The sequence below is a fragment of the Desmodus rotundus genome, chromosome 3 (assembly GCF_022682495.2).
Source record: "Desmodus rotundus isolate HL8 chromosome 3, HLdesRot8A.1, whole genome shotgun sequence".
Taxonomy (NCBI): Eukaryota; Metazoa; Chordata; class Mammalia; order Chiroptera; family Phyllostomidae; genus Desmodus; species Desmodus rotundus.
Genome location: NC_071389.1, coordinates 180,910,642 through 180,933,427, shown reverse-complemented (window position 1 = coordinate 180,933,427; position 22,786 = coordinate 180,910,642). Strand labels below are relative to the sequence as shown.

The window sequence follows — 22,786 nt, the reverse complement described above, 5'->3', positions numbered from 1 at the left end:
TGCTTGAGCAGCTTGCACAGGGTTTTCTGCAATAGCACCCACCTGACCCAGGAGAGACCCTGGCCAGCTGGTGATGTCACAAGGGGGACTCTACCGCCCCTGCTTATTATAAGCACAGACACTTTGTCAAAGTATCTCTAACCAGGCCCACGGGGACAAGACTCACCCCTTCCTCTTTCCTTCACGGGTTCATTCATTGAATGCTTCCAAGCAGCCAAGAAATGAGGACACGACAGTGAATGAGCACAGAAGGTCCCGAGCTTCCTGAACCTATAATCTGATGGGGAAGACAGATATGAACAAGTAATAATAGTGTGATAAAACTAGAGAAGAAGAGAAAGGGAAGGAGGCAAGGGAGGGAAGGAGAAACCAAGAGAACAAATGGAACAAAAGAAGGCCAAAGCAGAAGAGTCATCACAAACCAGCTCCCCTCTTCTAACCTGATTTTCAGAAATCAAGGAAACAGGAGAGGAAGCATCAATGAACCAGGAGAGGTTCCTTGATTGCACAATAGCCCCCTCCCCGCTCCCCCACCATCATCCATTGCCTTCTCTCGTTTCAGTTACCTGCAGTCAATCACAGTCCAAAAATATTAAATTTCCCCAGCCTTCGACATCATCTGCTCCAGACATCTAACCATAGACATCGTCATGCTCAATGATCCAGGATCACCCAAAGCAGATGATCCTCCTTTTGACACCTGATGAGAAGGTCAATAGTAGCCTAATGCTCCATCCCAGTGCCCACATCACTCACCTCACTTGGTCTCAGCACACAGGCATCGTGTCATCGCACATCATCACAGGAAGGGTGAGTACAGTACACAAAGATAACCTGAAAGAGAGAGACCACACTCACATAGCTCTTATTACAGTGCATCGCTATAATTGTTTTATTTTATTATTAGTTATTGTTGTTAATATCTTGCTGTGCCTTTATCATAGGTATGTACAGGAAAAAACATAGTATGTATAAGATTTGGTACTATCTGTGGTTTCAGGCATGCACTGGGGGTCTTGGAACATACCCCCATGGATAGAGGGGGACAACTGTATTCATTTCATAGGGCTGCCATAGCAAAGTGCCACAGACTGAGGGGCTTAAACAACAGGAACTTATTGTCTCACAGCTCTGGAGGCCAGAAGTCTGAGATCACGATATCAGCAGGGTTGGCTCCTTCTGAGGACTGTAGGGAACATGGCCTCATGCCTCCCCCTAGCCTTCACTGGTTTGCTGGCAATCATTGGCATTACCTGGCTTGTAGATCGCACTCTCTCCACGTCTTCCCTTTGTACCTATTTCTCTTTACATGGCATTAGTGTGCATATTAAAATATACATAACAAAAAATGTACCATTTCCATCATTTTTAGGTATAGAGTTCAATGGCATTAAGTGTATTCACAATGTTTTGCAACCATCACTACTATCCACCCCCAGAACTTTTTGATCATCCCAAACTGAACCTCTGTACCCATGAAACCATAACTCCAGATTCCCCTCCCCTCCTAGCCCCTGGCAACCACTATTCTGCCTTCTGCCTCTATGAGCTTGACTATTCTCAGTACTTCATAAGTGGAATCATACAATACTTGTTCTTTTGTGTTGGGCGTATTGCACTTAGCCAATGTCTTCAAAATTTACCCATGCTTGCATGGCAGTCTTTTTATAAGGACGCCATCATAGTAGATTAGGGGCCCTCAATACTGTAGTATGACCTTATTTTAATTTAGCTAAAACCGGGTCTGCAATGACCTGGTTTTCAATTGCAGTCTCACATTCTGAGTTATTGGGGGGATAGGACTTCAACGTGTGAATTTGGGGAGACAAATTCAACCTGTAACAGATATGCACTGACCAAGACAGAGATGGGTGATACAGAAAAGGCAGCCCGGTGGGCAGAGGGGGTGATGTGGATGAGCAAGCCTTTGTTTTGTTGACCCCTAACCCTGCTGTGCTCCGGGCAGGAACACTTCCCTGGCACATGTCCCCAGACTGTCTGACTCACTGGACAGGAAGGGAAGGGTGGGAATGGCTGGCTGCTGAGCCAGGGACCCTTCACCTCTAGCCAGGCCTGACATGGCCATGTGGGGAGCCCCTGCATACCAGCCATCCCCATTCTTTGTGTCCTGCCTAACAGGTGGCCACTCGGCCCTCAGAGGAGGTCAAGTGGGCCCCAATCTCCCTTGACAATGCCCTTATCCAGGGCCCAGCTGTCCTGGCTGAGAGGCTTCCACTGCAAGTCACTCATACCACCACGCAGATGGAACCCCATTTCCCTTTCAACAAATAAAAATTAACACCCACTGTGAGTCTGGGCTATAGGCCCTGGAGATGCAATAGCAAACAAAAGGAACAGCCATTGCCCGCCATGAAATGTACATTCAAGTGGAAGGAAACAAAGACCCAAAAATCAATGTACACCATGTTAGGTGGTAATAAGGGCAATGGAGGAAGCAAAGCAGGGGAAGGGGTTAGGGAACATGTTGGTTGGGCTGGGCTGTGTCACATGTAAAGTTGAGAAGCCATCATTGAGGGTGGGTGTTTTCATTGGAGCAGAGGTCCCAAAGAAGGAAGGATCCTAGGGAGAGGGATCCAGGCTGAGAACAGCAGGTGCCCAGGCCAGAGGGGAAGTGTGCCTGTTGATTTCAAGAAACATCCAAGAGCCCAGGTATGTGTGTTGGGGGAGGAGACATGGGGGACCTGATACAATAGTGTTACCTGCAAGACAAAGAGACCTCAGTTCTTGTCTTTTTTTTAAAAAAAAATTTTTCAACTGTTTTTTTTCCTTAACCCCTTTAAATTCCCCTGCTCCCCACCCCCACAATCACCACACTGTTGTCCACATCCATGAGTCCTTTTTTTCTTTTTGGTCAATCCCTCTATCTCCTAACCTCCCCACCCCCACCCCCCATAGCTGTCATCCTGCTCTCTATCTATGACCCTCTCTCTAATTTGCTTGTAAGTTCCAGTTGTTCATTAGATTCCATGACTGAAATCATATGGTATTTGTCTTTCTCTGACTGGCTTATTTTACTTAGCATAATGTCCTCCAGGTCCATCCATGCTGTCACAAAGGGTGAAGTTTTGTTCTTTTTCACAGCTGAGTAGTATTCCGTTGTGTATATGCCCCTTAGTTGTTTTATCCACTCATCTACTGGTGGACACTTGGGCTGCTTCCATATCTTGGTGATTTTATCTTGTCTGCTTGAGGAAACATTTCAGTCAAGAGACAAAGTGCAGTAAAGCAAGCAGGAATGCATTGGCCGCAGCAAAAACACACTCAGAATAGAGAGAAAGGGCTTAGCACGGAAGAGGCCACAGGAGGGCCCAGGCTGAGCTGCTTTAGCTCACTGGGAAGTCAGAGAAAAGGGGGCCTTAGAGACATGTTCAAGGGGTTAACCCAGGACAAGCTGCTCTTGCCTGCTGATCCCCTGGTTACAAGTCTTCTGGGGTCCCTTAGAGATTAGGAGATGCACACCCGTGGGGGAAGAACCGGGGTCAGGGAAAGGCACATGCATGCTCTCCAGAGGGAACTGTGTTGAAGGTTTTCATTTCTCTCTTGCAGGTGGGAATCTTAGGGGATGGCTCAGAGGGGGATCTCAATAGAACATTCATCAACTTACCAGGTGTGTCCTTTCAGGATCCTGGTCTCCACTAATTGGCAGGCTCCAGGGCAGGGGGTCATTAATCAATGCAGCTGGTCCTGATGTCAGCTATGGTGTCATTCGTCTGGTTTTGCTGCTTTTCGGGGCCTGCAGCTGCAGTACAGCTGAGACCTAGGTGTCACCTTTGGAGAGGAAAATTCAGGGGGTCTAAACCACATGACCAGCAATATGAAAGGTCAGCATGTCCAAACTGCACGCTGGAAGAAGAACGGTCACCCTGGGGGCGAGGTCCTTACCGTCCCTCTTTTGCCCATTGCTAGGCACCCGGGCCCTCCTCCCTGCCTCCATAACCCATTGTCTTTGCCTGCTCTGCTCACATCTGTCTGACTGCCTGTTACAGTAGGCCCTAAAGAATCTGAGTTTATCTAGGGATAAAGGAGTGAGAACAAAACGCCCCATGCCCTCAAGGAACTTTTCCTCTAGGCTTAGAGGTGGAGCAGTCCCCAGAAGGAGCTATACTGTCAGTGGAATTCATGCTAAAGGCACTTGGAACCCGCCGACCTCCAAGGAGATGAATGTCCTCACTCTGCCAGGCCTGGGGAAACACTGCACATCTCTGGTTAGAAGCCTGGGTTTCTGGGTCAGTGTTGGCTTAAGACCCTTTGTTCCAAAAGGAGTTGTTTGTTCATCTTAAATTTAAATTGAGAGGGAAAGTGTAGTAATCTCTTGGTTAACCACTTTGGCCTGGGATAACAGGCTGATCCAGCCACAGCCAACCCCATGTCAGGGAACACAGGATACAGTGTGTGTGTGTGTGTGTGTGTGTGTGTGTGTGTGTGTGTTGTGGGCACACAGAGAGTTACATAAACACACCCTCCCCAGCTGGCCTTGCAGGCCAAGAAGCCAAAAATGTCTCCTTCCCATCATCTTCCCTTGTCCCCTCCAGCCTTTGGTTCCCCTGGAACTGTTCCTCTCTGCTGGAGGGAAGGACAGGGGGTGGGTACAGGAGATGGGAAGAGCAAGTACCTGCCTGTAAAAAAGGAATGAAAACGCCTACCTTTCAGGATCATGGAGGAACCCTTTGGACAGTGTTTATGGCAGAAGCACATATACCAGCGAACGGGGTGGCAGGGGTGACAAAGGGGGGGGCAGGAAGACATCACGTGAACATCATCTGAGCACATTTCTGTGGCTGGAAGGATTTGGGAAAACAACTTTCAGATCTGGACAAGTCCAAGCTGAGAGGCATGCGTGTGATGGATGGAGGGCAGAGCTAAAAATAAGGTGGTGTTTCCGGGTGTAACAAAAGCATTAGCATCTGTGGGTTTGTGTGGCCGGGAGAAGAGAGTCCCCACCCACCACCAGGCACAGGGAGGCCAGAAAAGCAGGGAGGGGGTGGCTGTGCCTTGGTCTTCAGCAGTGAGAGAGGATAGTACTTCCCCCAAAGAGGAGAGAGGGTGCCCCGGCTGGGAAGCCAAAGTGGAGGGAAGGCCTGAAGTTGGGCAGGGAAGGACTGAAGACTAAGACTGCCCTGCACTCCCAGAGTAGCAGAGAGAGGGTGGGGCAGCCTCCAAACCTCCTCCCCAAGAAGCAGTTGAGGACCCCAGGAGGTGCGGCCCCAGCAGGAGGGATGGGAAGCAGGATGTACTGAGTGCGCACCATGTGGGGATCCTTCCCACGGGGTCCCACGAGGACCCTGAAAGGTAGGTGTTTTCATCCCTTTTCTACAAATTTTTGAAAACAGCATTCAAAAAAGACTTAACATATTCTCTGGGCCACCCAGCCAAGTAAGTAGCAGAGCTGGGATTAGATCCCACGTCTCTGTCCTTCAAGTCTACACTCCTGCCACCCCTCACTCATCTAAAAGGGAGAAAAATTATACCAACTGTACCCTTGACACTCCCTTAGCACAGCAGGGAGAGAATCTCAACTTTGGAAAGAGTGAGACAGCAGTCCCTTGGAAGCTGCCTACGGATGGATCGACCCCTCAGGCAGTATGCAATCCTGAACACCTAGCACAGAAACGTCTGGATAAAGCCCCACCCTCACGCTGCTGACCCGTCCAAGGAAGTGGGGCTCGCACACAAAAGGAAACAAGCTCAAAAGATAAGGCAGCAGGGGTTTGCTGCAGAAACAGGCCTTCATGAAAGCTGATGGGACCTGGAGAACCGAGGGAAAACTCCTTGTTATGATAATAATAATGTTAATGCTGTTATTAACAGCTGTCATTTTTTTTTAGCATTCACTATGTGCCAGGAAGTATGCTCAATGTTTTGTATGCATTACATGGTTTAATCCACATAGCAACCCCATGAGACAGGCGCTCTTATTGACTTTTTTTACAGACAAGAAGACAAGCTCAGAGAGGTTAACGTAACTTGCCCAAAATTGCACAGCTAATGTGTGGCAGAGCCAGGTCTCAAGCCCAGATCTGTCAGACTCCAGACCCCATGTGTACCTGAGGAACTAATGCTTCTGCAATCCCTGCCCCGGTACAGAAATACCACCAAGGTCAGAAGATACAGCAAGGTCAGTTTCCATTGCTGCTGTAACAAACTACCACAAGCCTGAACACACGTGTTTATTACATCACATTGCTGTAGGTCAGAGGTCTGACACAAGAGTCTCACTGGGCTAAAATCAATGTGCCAGTGAGGCTGTCGTCCCTCCCGAGACTCTGGGGGAAAGGTGTTTCCTTGCCTTTTTCAGCTCCTCAAAGCTGTCCTTGTGCTTGGCTTGTGGCCCCTTCCTTCAGCTTCAAAACCAGCATTGTCTTGTCTCTCTGACCTTTGGTCACACCTCTCTGACCACAGCCGGGTAAGACTGTCTGATTTTAAGGATCCACATCATGAGACTGGGTCCGCCTGGTAATTCAGGATCATCGCCCCATCTTAAATCCTTAACCTTAATCACAGCGGCCAAGTCCCTTTTGCCACATAAAGTAACAAATTCACAAGTTCCAAGGATTAGGACATTTGGAGAAGGAGGGGGAATTATTCCGCCTACCACATATGGTAAAGAGGGAAAGCAAGTGCATCAGTAGCAAGGCACTAAAAAAATGGAGGGGAGGGAGAAGTGAGTAATAATATGCATTATTTGCATAAAGAAGGATATAATATTGGTGATGGGAGAGCTAGACTGACAGAGGACAAGGTTGGGGACAGGGGACAGGAGACTTCGAATTGTTGTCAGTGTTGTTATAGATGTGCTCACACGCAGAAGAAAGAATAGTGTGAGGATCCCTTTACATCGCCCAGCATCAACAATTACCATCATTTTGCCGAGCTACTTCTGTAACCGAAGGCAGGTCTGGCTGCCTGCCACTTCGAAAGTCAATGCTGGAGAGACAGCCCCTGGTGTAAAGGAAAGTGGCTTATTCAGATGCTGGCCACCTGGAAGATGCCTGGACTCACGTCTCAAAGCCCATCTTATCATCTCTGGTCAAGCCAGTGACTCTTACAGGGAGTTGGTGGGAATTCACGAGGGGGAAAATTCCTAGGCGGAGAGCAGACATGGCGCTACTCGTGGAGGGGTTGGGGGAGGGGTTCTGAAAGGGGAGTCACACAGCTTCTTCCTAAGCTCACTCCGTTTGTTCCAGTGTTATCTCTCTATTTGCTTTAGCATTCCTCCCTTCCTGGGACACCTGTGGTTTGTGGCCAATGCCAGCTGCAGCCAGAACTGAATGAAGCACAGGGTTGACATAACCTTGTTTACTAGCTGGGAGATACTAAGTTATGGTTACAGCTTAACATTTTGGTGCAAACAGAGGTTTTTACAAGGAGGGAAGAGAGGGAAAGCAGAACAAAGAGATCGGGGGAGGGGTTGTAGACATGCAGGTAGTGTCCTTGCTGGTCCCCATGTGGATCTTTATGGTCAGTGTCCTTGAGTGAGCAGGACTCAAGGTCAGACTGTTTCTAAGGTTTACATAGGAACTGAACCTGTCGGTTCTAGTGAAGTATATTTCGAAAAGAAAACTGTGAACATGAAAACTCCAGCTTTGAGAGAAAAATCAGGTTAGAGTAACAAGCTGGGTTTAATATTTTTTAGGATTAATATGGGTAGCTTTGTATAAGTATAGTGTATTCATTCCCCATTACAGTTCCACTTTTCTCCTCACTTTTTGGGAAGAGGCAGAAAAATGTAAAACAAATCCCAGACATCATATCATTCTAGCCATATAAAATTCAGTATGCATCGCACCTAATAAAATTAGCAACATTTCCTTAACATTGTCTAATACTTAGTCCATATTTAAATTTCCCTAATTGCCAACAAAACTTTTTAAAATAATTGGTCCATTTGAATCAGAACCCAAATAAGGCTCACACACTGCACTTGCTTGGTATGTCTCCTAAATCTCTCTTAATCTACAACAACTTCCAGGAGGGACATTTTCCCTGTCTACTTTTTTATATCTTTATTTTCAGTCATGTAAATGAATGGTCTACATAAAAATTAAACTTAAAGAAAGATGAATGTAGAGCTACCCTTCTAAAGGGCCCCAAAGTGTGGTGAGTGAGGGAAAGCACCCCAACCAGTATGGACTCGGGGCAGAAAGGACGGTAGTGGTGGCAGAAGTCCACACCAAGTTCTAGGTAATGGACAGAATCGGGGAGCCCAGGGGCTGGCACTCTCGGGGGTTTCCTGGCCTGCGTGGCAGAGGTGGCTGAAAGGATGGTGGGGACACCAGTGACAGTCTAGCCTGGAGAAGCCTGAGGAAAGTCCCCAAAGCCAAGGATGATGTACTTACTCAAAATGTACGAGGTGGTAAGAAACCACAGGAAACCCACCACCCACCAAACTGAGCTAAATGTTACACCAAAGCACACCTATACTGAACAAGAGAAAAAAGTGGGAGCAGGTAAAACACAAAGGACAGAAGGAGCCAATGACACCGGAAGTCAGGAGACCTGAGTTCTGGTTCTAGCTCTGCCACCAGCAGCCTGCACCGTGCCATGAAAGTCACCTGTAGACACATTCCCTTAAGTGCCCGTAGCTGGGAGAGTGGGGAGTGAGTAATAACATATGTGAGCATTTGCTTGGATTTGCATAAAGGGTTCCTAAAAACCAAATGACAGTCCAATGAGATCCTGAGTATAGAAGGGGGAGTGGCAATCCTCCCCACTTAATATTGCTGACAGCCAGGTCCCTAAACCCCACTCCTACCAAGTTCCCCACCTTAAAAACAGTTTGCTGCAGGATGAATAAGAGTTTGCTGGGAACAGGAAAGTTACTGTAGGAACAGAGAATGACAAGGTCAAAGGTGGAGAGCCAGGAACAAAGCCCAGTGAGTTCAGAGAATTAAAAGGAATGCAAAGTAGGATCTTTGACTGGACTCTGGAACAAAAAAAGGACATTAGTGGCGAAACTGGTGAAATCTGATTACAATCTGCAGTGTGCCTCCAGAACTTTGCCTAGAGGGAGGCGGTGGGCAGCAGGACCCCACTTGCTGTTCTGTAACATACTTCCAGGTTTTGGTAGTGACAGGCAGCACGCATTCCAACTTTTCCAGTTTCACTTTGAAATAACCACCCTCAAGAAAACACATAATCTTTTTAACTATCCTGTAATCCGATCCCTGCATTGCCTTTTCCCACCTCCATGTAACCTTCTGTATGGTCCCTCTTTAATTTCAAATGCACAACAGAAGTGGCAAGCTATTCAAGGGAGCATGTGCCTCAGTTCTGTTGTGATCTTGCTTCCAAGTGGATCCTCTTTTTGGCTCAAATAAACATTTATTAAAAATCTCTACAGGTGTGGACAGTTTTCACCTCTACAATATTAAACAAGACCTGCCTGCCCCTAGTCTTCTAAAGAAAGCAGATCCTAGAGAGCTGAGGGGGTGGGAGATGAAGGATATAAACTGGAAATGCCAAGTTGATGGGGGAACTCAAGATTTAAACAATTTTAGCTTTAGCTTCTAGTTAATGGGGGTGGGGGGAGCTTCCACTCTTGGAAACAGAACTTTGGGGAAAATTTTGGCTGATTGTTTGACCTATGCTTATGAGCCTATGACTAAAAAGAAAACGATTTTTTATTATAATACTACTTGGCTTGTGTATAATCTGGATTTAGGAGAGTACTGGCCACTGAACAGGTCTTTAAATTACTATACTATACTACAATTAGAGTTGGTTTGTTAAAGATCAGGGAAATGGAATGAAATACCTTATGTACAGGCTTTTATGACTTTACAGAATAAAGATGAAGGATTAAAAGGAAACAGGGTAATGGTCCAGAGAAGAGGGAATTTGCCTGTGGCAGATAGCAGAAGCTCAGAAGAGAGCGATTGGTAAATTCAGGATGTCATGGCTGCTGTGAGCACGGACAGGATTCCCACAGCCCCTCCAGCCCTGGAGGATCTTCTTCCTTATGCAGCTGGGGGAGCCAGAGGAGATGAGCCTGAACTGGTCTCTGTGTCCTGAACCCATCAGGGAACCAAATTCAGTGGAGGACAATCCGCTACTAGGGCAGGGCAATACCCTTTTCAAAGACTTCAGGTGGGAGTAGGGCCAGAGATACAGCCCACCACATATTATTGGGCACATACCACATTCTCTACATTGGATATTTTAAACTGGAAAAACTCAACTCCTTCTTATAGGGACGATCCTACTAAAATGACTTAGTTACAACAATTTTTGCCACCCACCATCCCAACTGGGCAAAGATACAAGACTTACTGAATATTTTGCTTATGGGGGATAAGTGGAGGTTGGTATTGAATAAGGCAAATGAAGAGGCTCAGAGACTACACCAAGAAAACATAGATGGGGTTTCCAACCTTACTAAGTAAGGCAATACTTTTAACCGAGCCCAGCTGGGATCTTAATGAACATGGCCTTCGTCTCTTAGAGCATTGTAAGAGGTGCATCTTAGGGGACTGAAGAAAGGAGTCCCTAAGCAGAAAAGTCTGAATACGGTACAGGCAGTACAACAAGAGCCCACAGAGGACCCCTCTGAGTTTCTTGAAAGAATCTTCCAGGTCTATAGAAAATATATTGATTTAGATCCACAAGCCCCTGAAAATATTAGAATGGTGAGTATGACCTTTATCTCTCAAAGTATACCTCACATCAGAAAGAAACTTCAGGAGTTAGAGGGAGGAATAGACATGAATCCTTCCAAATTAGTAGCCATTGCTTTCAAAGTTTACAATAACAAAGAACAGAAAAAGGCCCAAGCACCCACTATCTTCTTGGAACAGGCCTCAGGACAATGCCATCAGTGGGCAAGAGGCACCCAACCCTGGTCTAAAATGTTTGCCACTGGTCAGTGTGCATATTGCGAAGGAAAGGGGCACTGGAAAAATGCGTGTCCCAAGCGAGGCTAAAGGGAGGCAGAGTCCAAGAGGTGGAGAGTTATGCTGGGAAAAGAAACTCGCTCTGAGGATGAATAACAGGGCCCAGATGGTCCATCATTACAACAACCTATGAAAGTCATCCCTAGGAAGCTCGGGTAAAAGTTACAGTGGGGGACAAATTGTAGACTTTTCCATTGATACCAGAGTAACATGTGCTGTGGTCAATAGACCTCCAATTGAGTCTTCCTGGCAGGCTTTCATTACAACTGGAATTTCTGGAAGCCCTGAAAGCCAATTTTTCTTGAAGCTCTTAGAATGTGCTGTGGGAGGTACAATTTTAATTCATAAATTTTTATACATTCCTGAGTGCCCACTTCCTCTCTGGGAAGGGACCTGCTATCCAAACTTTGTGCTCCTGTCCAACCACTTTCTCTCCAGAAGAACTGCAGGTCCCTCCAGAGCATGCCTGGCAGTTCCTTACAAAACTGCAGGAAGAAGAAGAAAAGCAACCCTAGCCAAAAGAAATTGAGATGCTGGTAAACCCTGTTGTGTGGGCTGCTGGAAAGCCAGGAGGCCTCCCCTGTTAAAGTTGACCTCAAATGAGGGGCAGGGACTCCCCAAAAGAGGGAGTATCTCTTGCAGAAAGAGACCCTAGAAGGAATGCACCCAGTAATATAGAAGTTTCAGGAATATGGACTTATTCGGCCCTACTGCTCCCCATACAATACACACATAATGCCTCTTAAGGCACCCCACTCAAATGAGTATCGATTTGTACATGATTACGGGCCATAAATGACATTGTACAGGGCATTCACCCCACTGTCCTGCATCGTTACACTTAGTGAACAGTATACCTGGGGGCAGCCTCTGGTGTCCAGTATTGGACTTAAAACATGCCCTTTTTTGCATTCCAGTTGATCAGGACTCTCAACCATTGTTTGCTTTTGAATGGCAGGATCCAGAATCTCAGGACAAGACTCGGTACTGCTAGACAGTTCTACCACAAGGGTCCAAGAACTCCCCATGATTTGGGGGGAGACCCAGAGCCAGGACTTAAAGGATTTAAAACTACAAGGAGGAACTCTGTTACAATATGTAGATGACCTCTTAATTACCAGGACATCATTTCAGCAATGTTTAATTAGTAGTATGGTACTTCTTCTTCTTCTTCTTATTATTATTATTATTATACTAATTATTGCTAATACTATTAGTACTACCTTGAAATGTTTTGCATCTTGTGGCTATAAAGTATCAGCACAGAAAGCCCAGATTTGCCAACAAGCAGTAAGGTTTCTTAGGTTCCTGCTAGAACCTGGCAAAAGGAGTCTTATTGGAAACAGAAGAGGAACCACAATTCAAATAAGAGTTCCCAATACCAGGAAAGAGTTTAGAGGTTTCCAGGGAATGGTGGGCTACTGTTGCAGTTGGATTCCAAACCTTGGGCTCATTGCTGAACCATTGTATGAAGCTCTGAAAGGACCAGATATAGCCCTTTAGAAGGGATAAATGAGTGCACTCAGGCTTTTGAGTCCCTGAAGGTGCACCTGGCTTCTGCACTAGCTTTGGGGCTTCCAAAACTACTAAAGCCCTTTCAGTTATATGTTCATGAAAGGCAAGGCATTGCCCCAGGTATCCTCATCCAAATGCTTAGTAACATTCCATAGCACATCACATATTTGTCTAAGAAACTAGATTATACTGTCCAGGAGTGGCCAGCCTGCTGGAGAGCTGTGGCAGCCACCTACAAGCTTTTACAGGAAGATGAAGTTTTTGGGGGACAGCCTATCATCATTTATGTACCCCATCAAGTGTTGAGCCTGCTAGAGCAAAAAGGAAACTTGTGGCTCACTGCTGGAAGAATAGGCAGGTACCCAAGTCATTCTTCTCAATAATCCCAATGTCTCCATCCAAACTGTAAGTTAAATCCTGCCTCCCTTCTCCCAGAGCCTGACTCAGCCACACTAATGCATGACTGTGCAGAAACAACTGATGAAGTGTATCCTAGCAGATTGCTTTATAGGACCATCCTCTAGAAGAGGCAGATTGGACTCTATATGCAGATGGCAGCAGTTATGTGGACAAAGGAAACAGAAAGGCTGTACATGCAGTTGTGACTCTTGAAGTAACAGTAGAGGCCAAGGCTTTGCCACAGGGAACCTCTGCTCAGAAAGCTGAACTGATTGCTTTGATGAGGGCACTGGAATTGTTACAGGAAAAGAGAGTGAATGTGCATACTGACTCAAGGTATGCTTTCCTAATTTTGCATGTACATGGTTTGGTCTGGAAGGAAAGAGGACTATTAACCTGTAACAAAAGGGAAATTAAGCAGGCAGCAGATATTTTAAAATTATTAGAAGCTGTCCAGGTACCATACAGGTGGCAATTATGCACAGCCCAGGGCATCAGAAAGAGGACACCGAAGTGGCTAAAAGAAACAATCTGGTTGATCAAGCAACAAAAAAAGTCTGCTAAAGGAACATTTATAATGCCTTTCGTACCTGTTCTGGACTTGTCACAATTTGACCCTGAATATTTGACTGCAGACTTAGAGAAAGCTAAGAGCTGGGGTTGATGAAGAAGGTCCCAATAACAGATGGAGAAAGAATAAGGAAAGAGTTATACTGCTTCCTGAATATTTAGTAGAGCCAGTCATGAAGCATTTGCATGAGGTCACTCACTGTGTAAGGGACTCATTAACCATGTATATTAAACTGTGGCTCACAAGTCCTGGAATTTCCAACGCCATACGAAAAATAATAGCTAGATGTGCTGTGTGCCAGAAGAACAACCCCAGGACAGATCCCCATCAAAAGAAAGAAGGGAAACAATACTGAGGACAGTTCCCATCTGGGGACTGGCAAATGGACTTCAACCCAGATGCTGAGGGTCCAAGGGTGGAAATATTTGTTAGTCTTTGTTGACACCTTTTCAGGATGGGTAGAAGCCTATCCTACTAGAACTGAGAAATCCTCGGAGGAGGTGAAAGCATTACTGAAGGAAGTAACCCCTCACTTTGGCTTCCCTGGAAGCATCCAGAGTGATAACAGACCTGCTCTCATTTCAGAAATTATACAGGTTAGTAAACTTTTAAGAATCAAGTGGAGACTCCACACAGCATGGAGACCTCAGGCTTCTGGGAAGGTAGAGAAGATGAATCACACCTTGAAGAAAAATATACCCAACCTGTGCCAAGAAACTCATCTCCATTGGGATCAAGTTTTACCTATTGCCCTGCTCAGAATAAGGGCAGCTCCTCGAAGCGGGATTCAGCTGAGTCCTTATGAAATTGTGTATGGGCAGATCTTAGACCAATTAATGACCTCACTTGTATTAGAGGTCTCTCCCCCACAGGTTTGCTACAATCTTTTGAGCTTAGAGATAGAGTGCTATTCAAGACTTCGAAGACAAAATCCCCAGAAGCCAACTAGAACCTTGACTGGACCTTGAGACATACTCCTCGCCACCCCAATCGTGGTGAAGCTGGCAGGAATAAAACCTTGGACTCATCACACCAGAGTAAAGAAACCATCGGAAGAACAACAGACCGCCAAACTACAAGAAGACCTGAAAGTCATCTTTTGAAAACAATAACTTATACTCTTTTCACTACTTTTTGTTTAACCCCATGTTACAAAGAACATATTCCTTTCAAACAAGATGAAAATATTTGGGTATATTTAGCAAAAAATGTTCTAAGTATCTCTGACTTTCGTCTTACAGATGGAACCTATGTCAAACAAACTTCCACTTCATGTCTTGTAGGTGTTCTTCCTCTCCTAGAAAGCCTTCAAAATTAGACTGTGTTTCAGCATATCAATAAGAGCATAACCTACTCTGTTACTTATAATTGGGGATCTTTGGTAACTCTAAAGGACAGGGAAATGTTTTCTTTAAAAGCCACTGATGTAGTCTACGGCCATACCACCCTGAACGCGCCTAATCTCGTCTAAAAGTCACTGATGCAGCACTGACCGGTGTGGCTCAGTTGGTTGGGCATCATCCCACAGAGTGAAAGGTCGCCAGTTAGATCCCTGGTCATGTTTAGGTTGCAGGTTCAGTCCCTGGTTGGGGCGCGTATGAGTGGCAACTGATCGATGTTTCTCTCTCACATAGATGTTTCTCTTCTTCTCTCCTTTTCTCTCCTTCTCTCTATAAAATAAACTCATACATACATACATACATACATACATAAATGTTTCTAGAAATAAAGGGAGTGAACCAAGGGAGTGTACCAGACTCTGAGGGAGAAGTGTCTGGAAAGAAGGGATGGTCAGCAGGGTCAAATGCCACAGCAGCATCAAGGAGAAAACAAGCCTCCAAATGGCCACTGGTGTGGTGGCTGGGAGGGCTTCGGTGGCCTGTGAGTGTGGGTCCTTCCTGTTGCCTCCCACAGCTGCGGGGATGAGCAATCCCAGGGAAATATGGAGGTGAGGGGTCCTTAGCGCACCACACCCCTGCATGTTCAAATATTACCACCAGGGGGGGCACAAGAGCCAAAGTGGACGGACCCTCCTCCGACCCTGGGTTTTTTCCAGAAACTGGATGCCGTGAGGAAAGGGAGGGAAAGTTTTCCCACTCCAGCACCACAAATCCTGGAAGGCCTCATGTGTCCATGTGATTTCTGACTCAGGGGCTTACCCAGATTTTCCCCTTGCAGCTAAAGCAAAGCATATTTTTTCCATCTCTCCTTTTCCTGGTTGCCTGTAAAACTAAACAGCCTGTAACAAACACAGTCTGGCCCTGAGGCTTATTGCACCAGAGACTGTCAGGATGGAGGGGACAGGTAATCCAAAATGCTCACGGTTCAGGTGAGGAGACTGAGGCCCAGAGAGAACAAGTGACTTGTCCAAAATAAACGAAAGTGTCCAACCAAGAACAGACGCTGATCTCCTCACTCACACTACCAGGACCCTTTCGATCGTATGTAATTTGATGTTTAGCTGTAGCCCTCCTCCCACCCCCACAATTGTTTCTGGAGTATAAATAATAATAATAACAGTAACAAGAGCCAACATTCTTTGAGCATTTCTTAGGCAGGCACCGTACTAAGCAAGCCCTGCTGTTGATCGCCTTATTCAATACTCACAATTACCCTAAGAAGTCGTTTCTATTATAAGCTTAAACATTTACTAAATTCCTCCCCACTGTGCGTGTTAATGGAGGGGAGGAGGGAGTAGAATGTAAAAAGATAAAATATTTTCTTTCCTTAGACCTGTTCTCCCAAGATGAGTGAGCTCTGACTCTCCAGCACAATGGGGCACTGTCTGCTTTTCTGCCTCTTGGAGTGCCTCACATAATCTTGCGCCCCAGCCATCCTCAGTGACACAACACTTCCTCTGCTCTTGACGGTAGGCAACATGTAAGGGGACCCCGTTTTCTCTGCTCCTTCCTCCTCCTCCTTTGTTGCCAGTCTCACCCACTGCTGGTGGTTTCTCGCACAACCAGCTGCCTGTGGCTTTGCGCTCTGTGCCTTCACACCAGTTCCCTCCACCTTGAGTTCCCTCCTCGGCTTATCTGCTGACTTGCCCTCCAAAGCTGGTTGCTAGAGTGTCCTCTGCACTGGGACACCTCTCTCCTGACTCAGGCAGAGCTGGGGGCACACCCTGTGCCTCTGCCTGTTTCTAGGCCACACCTCCCCCCTCACACACACCCCCACCCCCAAGCAAACATTCCATCTACCCTGTAACTGAGTCTTTCATGGGGGACAGGGGTCAATTCATGTCAGCATACGGTACAATACATAAAACATAGCAGGCACTCAAGAAACGCAGAAAAAGCATAAATGAACAGAGTTCTCCATAATCTGCTTCCTGCTGCTCCAACTCTGATGTCCCTTGTCCCCTCTTCTGGTTTTGCTGCACTCTCTCCAGTCCCATAGCATTGCCCCAGTTTAGTTCACTTCTCTTTGTTTCTCACCTGAACCATTCAACAGCCTCCTAACTGATCTCCACTCAGCCCTCAGCTCACCTTTCATCTCCAGCCACTTCCCTCACAGCACCAGACTGCGGGTTCCCAGGTACAACACCGCAATTTCCATCCTAATTCACCAAAACTCTGAGCTAATAAGGCCTAGACATACAAACAATGGTCCTTACCTCGAGGGGACAACTGCCTTCCCCTCCTGCCCTCCCCCACCCAGCTAAAGGTAGGGATTGAACTAAACCACACAGCCCTTAACCTTTCAGTGGCCCCTCGCCTCAAAATGCAAAGTCTAGGACCAGGAGGCTCCTCTGCACCCTACCCCACCTTCACCTTCCCATACACCTCCCCACACTGTGAGCTCCAGCCCAGACCCCAGGCAGCCCTAATGCCAGGCTTTACCCAAGATTCCCTGGGTCTGCAACAACTTTCCCTGTGTTTCTGCCGCACTGCTTCCAAGCCTGAGTCAGAGGCCCCTCCTTTTAGCTCCTTTAGCCTCCCTGCCATACCTCTCCCTCTCCCTCTCCCTCTCTCCCTCTCTTTCTCTCTCCCCCCTCCCCCTCTCTCTCCCCCCTCCCCCTCTCTCTCCCCCCTCCCCCTCTTCTTCGCCGCCCCCCCCCCCACACAGCACCCAGATCCCCTCCTCCAGCCGTCCAGCTGCCTGAATCGCTCCCCAAGTGGACTCAGAGCTCCTGGAGAGGAAAAACAGGGGCAGCTCCTGCCTGCTCCTAATAATGGGCCCTCATAAGTAGGTAGTGAAAAGTGTTTTTGAGTGAATAACTCAATGAGACTAGTCTAACAATGAAAATAAACAGCTAAATAAGAGCTACAAAGTGCTAGAAAAATAAGAAAAAAACAAATTCTGGTGGGTGAAATTTTGAGTTATGCTCTTTTTGCTTGTTGGTGTTTTCTAATGTTTCTGTAAGAAGAAGGTTTTGCTTTTGTAACAAAAAATGAACACTTAAGGTAACTTAATTTTGAAAAAAATGCAAAGGGGTTTTGGGACGTCAAAAGGAGGAAATCTCCTTTCTGGTGAGAAACTGGAAAGAAAGTCCGTTCAAAGGGCAAGAGAGAGGGCGACGTGCAGTAGAGGCACGACCAGAAGCCCAGCTACAGATTCTCTCTGCCCCTCTTGGGGCACCTAAACCGCAAGTCCACGAGGCGTTCCCGGGCTGCCCAATCTTCTGCCATATTCGGTGATGGACATTTGAGAATTACTTCCATAAACCACCCGCCTATCTTCCCAAGCTTCTAATTCCCCCTACTCCACATGAGGTGCCAAATACGAGTGTGCTCAGTGAGTGATTTTCAAGGAGCCGCCCCGAGAGAAATAAAGCCTGACAGCTTCTCTTCAAATGGAGGCCAAAACAAGAAGTGCCGTCATTGCGCGGTCAGCCGGCTTTGGGTGACGACCTGACCCGGGAAAGTTCTCCCAAAGTAGAGGGCTCGGGCGGGAGGGCCAGAATCTACCGGGCGAGAACCGGAGAGGTGAGGCTTCCATTTAACTGTCAGGTAGAAGCAGCCTGGGGTGGCGGTCTGCAAAGACCCCTGGGTGGCTGGGAGGAAAGAGAGAGGATTGGGGAGGGAGGGAAAGCCCCATCCGGCGGGGGCGGGAGGGAAAGGCCGCCGGCGGGGCGGGGGGCGGGCTGAGCCGCAGACAATAGGGAAAAGAGAGAAGGGCGGGGCCGGAGGGCCTCCCGAGCCGGGATCCCGGGAACCTGGGCGGGGGCAGGCCGCAGGGAGGGGGCGGGCCGCTGGGCGTGGGCGGGGCAGGTGGGGCCCGGGCCCGGGCCGGGGGTGGGGTCCACAGCACATGCGCACCGCCGCCCGCCGCTCGCTGCAAGGAGTGGTACTTTTTAAAAGTGCAGCCCAGAGGCCAGCCCGCAGCCGCCAGCTCCTGAGTCCCAACCCGCGCGCCTCCGTCCCACTTCAGTGCAGCCCAGGCCAGTCCAACCATGCCGGTCAAAGGAGGCACCAAGTGCATCAAATACCTGCTCTTCGGCTTTAACTTCATCTTCTGGGTGAGTGAGCGTGACAGCCGCGCGCTCCTCTGCGGGGCCACCTGCCCGCCCCGGGGACCTGCCCGCGGTCGAGGTGTCGGTAACTGGCACTGCCCGCCCGGTAGACTCGGAGCAGAGGAGAAAGGGCGCTGCGGTCGCCAGCTGGCTGCTCTGCCGAGTCCGAGGACGGGCGGGGCGGGCACGTTCTTGGGGGGCTCACGGAAGCAGGGCAGGCAAGGGGACGCGGGGGCCCCAGTGAGCTGAGGCGTGGAGACCGGCCCCCCGCCTCTCCTTCGCCAGGGGTGAGGGCTGCTGTTTCTGTCTGCCCCTCCGAGTGTGGCGGGGGTGGAGGGAAAGGCGGCGGGGAGAAACGGAGGCCCTCGTTCCTGGGCACTCGAGACCCTGGCCGAAGAGGACCTTGGCGGGCAGTGCCGTTCCCGACTGGGGTGAAGTCTCACAAGTGGCGGGGCCGCGAGAAGTGGGGGATACAGGCGCAGGGATACCTAAGGGTCTTAGGTGGCGCAGGGAAGCTCTGCCAAGAGGTTTTGGCACTTTTACACTGGAGAGGAAGGGGCGCGCCGGCCGTGGGCCGCTGGGACCCCGTCACAAAGTTGGAGTCGGGGGCCCTCCGCCCTCGAAGGGGAATCTTCAGCCGCCCTCCTTCCCCCATTCCTTCAAACTTCGGTTCTGAGCCACCGTGAGAAAGTCCGAGGTCCCTCGAAATTACCTGAAAGACTAGCTTGTCTTGATTTTTTTTCCCCCAAGGCGATAAGTATCTGAACTGGGGAGCATTCTGGGAGAGTTGGGGAGAGGAGGGGCAGGTTGCCCGTGGGCGCTTTTAGTGGGAAGAGTCTGTGTTTCTCCATTTCCGGGAGAGATCAGGTATTGGCCCCAGGGTCTGCAGCCTCGCCCCTGTCCCCGCCTGTCCGCAAAGTGGCAAGGTGGGGCCACGGGGAACGCACTTTCACGGGGGAATGGGGGGGGCGGTGAACACTCGGCCCGCAGCGCCAGGACTCCCACTGCTGGCGGCACTCTGCCTGCCTGTCTGCAAGGGGAAGCCTGGGGGAGGCAGTAGAACAGGGGAGTGCCGCCTTGACACCTTCCCTTGCGGGTTTAAGCGAGGAAGAGGGGACCTTGGTGCTCTGGCTCTGAGGACCACATCCCCTGCACACAGATGGACAGTATTTGCAGTCAGGAAGGAGGTTGGGAAGGAAGCTCCTTTCCAAGAGAGATGGATGTAAAAACAAGGGCATGCCACTAGAGGCTAGTAACAAAAACAACGTACTTATTATCCCCTTGGAGCTGGTCACTGGGGTCCCCATGAACCTGGGGCAGATCTCCTGAGATTTAATCCTCTCTCTGGAGCTGACCAGCGAACAGACTGAACTGCCCTTGCAAGAGTCGCCACACCCAACCAACACTTGCACTTGTGTGGATGGCACATAGGTGTGCCCCTGCCCAACCCTTGGCCAGCTTTAAAGAGACCCTCCTATGGTGGGCACCTCCCCTTCTTGATGTTCCCAGCAGCTAGCCAGCTAGCTGCCAGGCTTGCTCCCTCCTCTGAGCAACTCCTGGCACCGGAAAAGAATGTCAGAAGGCGAGCTGGCCCCACCCCACCTCTGTCCTTTGGAGAGTTTTCCTCTTCACTCCCTAACACGGCCTATCCCCTGCCAGTCTATTGGTTCACTCTCAGCCATCTGCTGAGGCTGCATCAGGGGCTAGGGGGAACCTCTGACCACCAGTGTGCTCTCACACCCCCATCTGCTCAGTAGCACATGCGGGAGCCTGATGGGAGGCTCCCAGTGCCACTCCAGTATCTGCTCAGCCTCTTCCTGTCTCCAACTCACCATCCCATCCGTACTTAGAGCTGCCCTTGCCTGGACTAAGTGCTGCCAGTCAGCTGTGTCCTCTGAAACAGAAATGACTCACTCTGGGAATGTTTGGGTTTAGAGCTAGGAGTGGCTTTAGAGATTATCCATTCCAGCCCTCTTATTTACAGTGAGAAAACAGAGAACCGGAGAGGGGAGATTTGCCCAGGACCACAGAGACAGAGCCAGTACTACAACCACATGTCCCTTACTCTAGTCCTGTCCTTCGTCTCCATCACAAAACCAACAAGGGGGCCTGGTAATGGGCTGGCATAGGCAGTAAGCAGTAGCTGCATTTTTCTGAATTAATTATTGTCCAATAGTATCAGGGTCCCTATAGTGATGATGGAATAAAGGGATATTACTATTTGCTGGTGAAGCATTTAACAGTCTGCAAGTCCAAGCCCTCAGCCTACAGAGCCGGAGAAGGAAGCATTATCCCCATTTTACTGATGACCAGGAAACTAGTCCCCAGAAAGATTAAATGACTTATCCAGGGTCATGTGGCAAGATGCCCCCCCCTAAAAGAAAAGGTTGAGAAGGAAAACATTTTACTGGTGTCAGAGTAGTGAACTCAAGCTATAGGAGGGGAACCAAGGCTAGGGCCAGGTCAGGAACCCGTGTTCCTGGTCTGTTCCCCACCACCTTGCCGCAAACCCTAGTCTTGCATTGAAACAGCTCAGTCCCTACCGCGCACCTCCCTCTGCCTCTTTGTTCACTGCCTTTCACTGCCTACCCCCACTCACTGGGGGAAATAGCAAGGGACTTCTCTTTCCCAACAAATGGTGTTGCCTTGGACCTAACGGAGACTTCTTAGAAGCATAGGCGGAGACCTGAATGGGAATTCAGAGAGTAGGTGTTAGTCCAGCTGTGTCCCCAACACACTTTAAGTCTTGGGCAGGTTGTTTTTGTGCTCCAGCCCCTTCACCACTGCCTAAAGCAATAGGACATTCCCGCATGGCCCCAAGTGGAGTCGGGAAATGGAATGTACAGTGAACACTAAGGCTTGTCGTCAGAGCTTGGCTTCATTTGACCTTTACCTCTGGGGCCTGATTCTTATGTCTCTTTCTTATTACCTTCACGGTTCCCCCTGCTCCCCTCAAGTGAGGTCTCTCTGTCTGGGGTTCCTGTAGTCATCGCCCTCAGCCATTTTGGTGGTACGGCTCAGTGGTCAGAGCAGCAGCTCTGGATTGGATTTACCCATCACCAGATGCAGCTGGTGCCTGCCCCATGGGGGAGGGAGGGGAAATGAGAGAATGTACGTGATGCACTTAGTACTGGATGCAGAGTAAACTTCCTGCAGTATTGTTGCTCACCAGTTGCAGATAGATTGAGGGAGTGGAGCGGGGAGCAATTCCCTAAAAAGTGTGGAAGTGCAGACCACAGGTTACCCAGGAGCACATTCCCAATCCACAGGCTTTCTTCCGGCTCTGGACTGGGCACTGACTCCATTTCATGTGTGGCTACAAGTTTGGGAGGCAGGTCCACTTCTGAAAATAAAACTGCATTGCAGTTTCTGGGTCTGGGCGGGGTGTGGACTAGTTGGAGGGAGGGCAAAGCCCCTCCCACCCAACCTGCTGCTTCTCCCAGAAACTGTTGCCTTCACTGTGGGCCGAGCAAGCAGCTGGGGCTGTTGAGTAAAATGGCTTCCTGATTTTGGCACCCGGACAGCTGGAGCTCTGGGACAGCCGGCCGTGTTTGTACTGAGGTTGGCGACTTTGGGGAGAGGTGAGATGAGGCCAGGTGACCGCATCTCCTAAGGAAAATCAGACCTCTCCCCTGCCCAGAATCTCGATGGCATTCCCTGACTTTTTCACAATGGTGGTCAACAGCAGAGTCTGACTCCTGATTCTGGGGGGTGCAGGGGTTGATGGGGAGGATTCCTCTACCCACATGCTCTACCCCTTTCTTTTCAAAGTGGCTCATGGGCACCATTCCAGACCTTACTCTTGTGTACTCAAAGGAAGGGGCTGCTAGTTAAGACCCGAACTCAGAACGGCTTTGACAGCAGCCCTGTCGAGGGCCGTCCCTGCCAGAGCAGAGCACTTCTTCTACAGTTGGCGCTTCTCTGCCACAGGCCGCA

At 48.9% G+C, this 22,786-nt stretch overlaps 1 protein-coding gene and 1 long non-coding RNA gene across 3 annotated transcripts in view; one reads left to right on the top strand and one right to left on the bottom strand.

Annotated features, from left to right (window-relative positions):
- LOC123478590 (uncharacterized) overlaps positions 1-15,053 on the bottom strand; it is a 36,035-nt gene extending 20,982 nt beyond the window's left edge. The window contains exons 1-4 of one of the 2 annotated variants that reach the window (XR_008426275.1): positions 14,889-15,053; positions 3,626-3,789; positions 757-834; positions 167-277 (exon numbers count right to left, since the gene is read on the bottom strand). This is a non-coding gene — a long non-coding RNA (uncharacterized lncRNA). Of the gene's footprint in view, positions 1-166; positions 278-756; positions 835-3,625; positions 3,790-4,664; positions 4,796-14,888 lie in introns of those variants that run through there. The other variant, XR_008426276.1, reaches the window with a different exon arrangement.
- A 3,596-nt stretch (positions 15,054-18,649) lies between these two features.
- CD9 (CD9 molecule) overlaps positions 18,650-22,786 on the top strand; it is a 31,923-nt gene continuing 27,786 nt past the window's right edge. Inside the window, exon 1 of the mRNA XM_024579222.4 lies at positions 18,650-18,856. Coding sequence (XP_024434990.1) covers positions 18,791-18,856 — 66 coding nt within the window. The 5' untranslated portion in view covers positions 18,650-18,790. The remainder of the gene's footprint in view (positions 18,857-22,786) is intronic.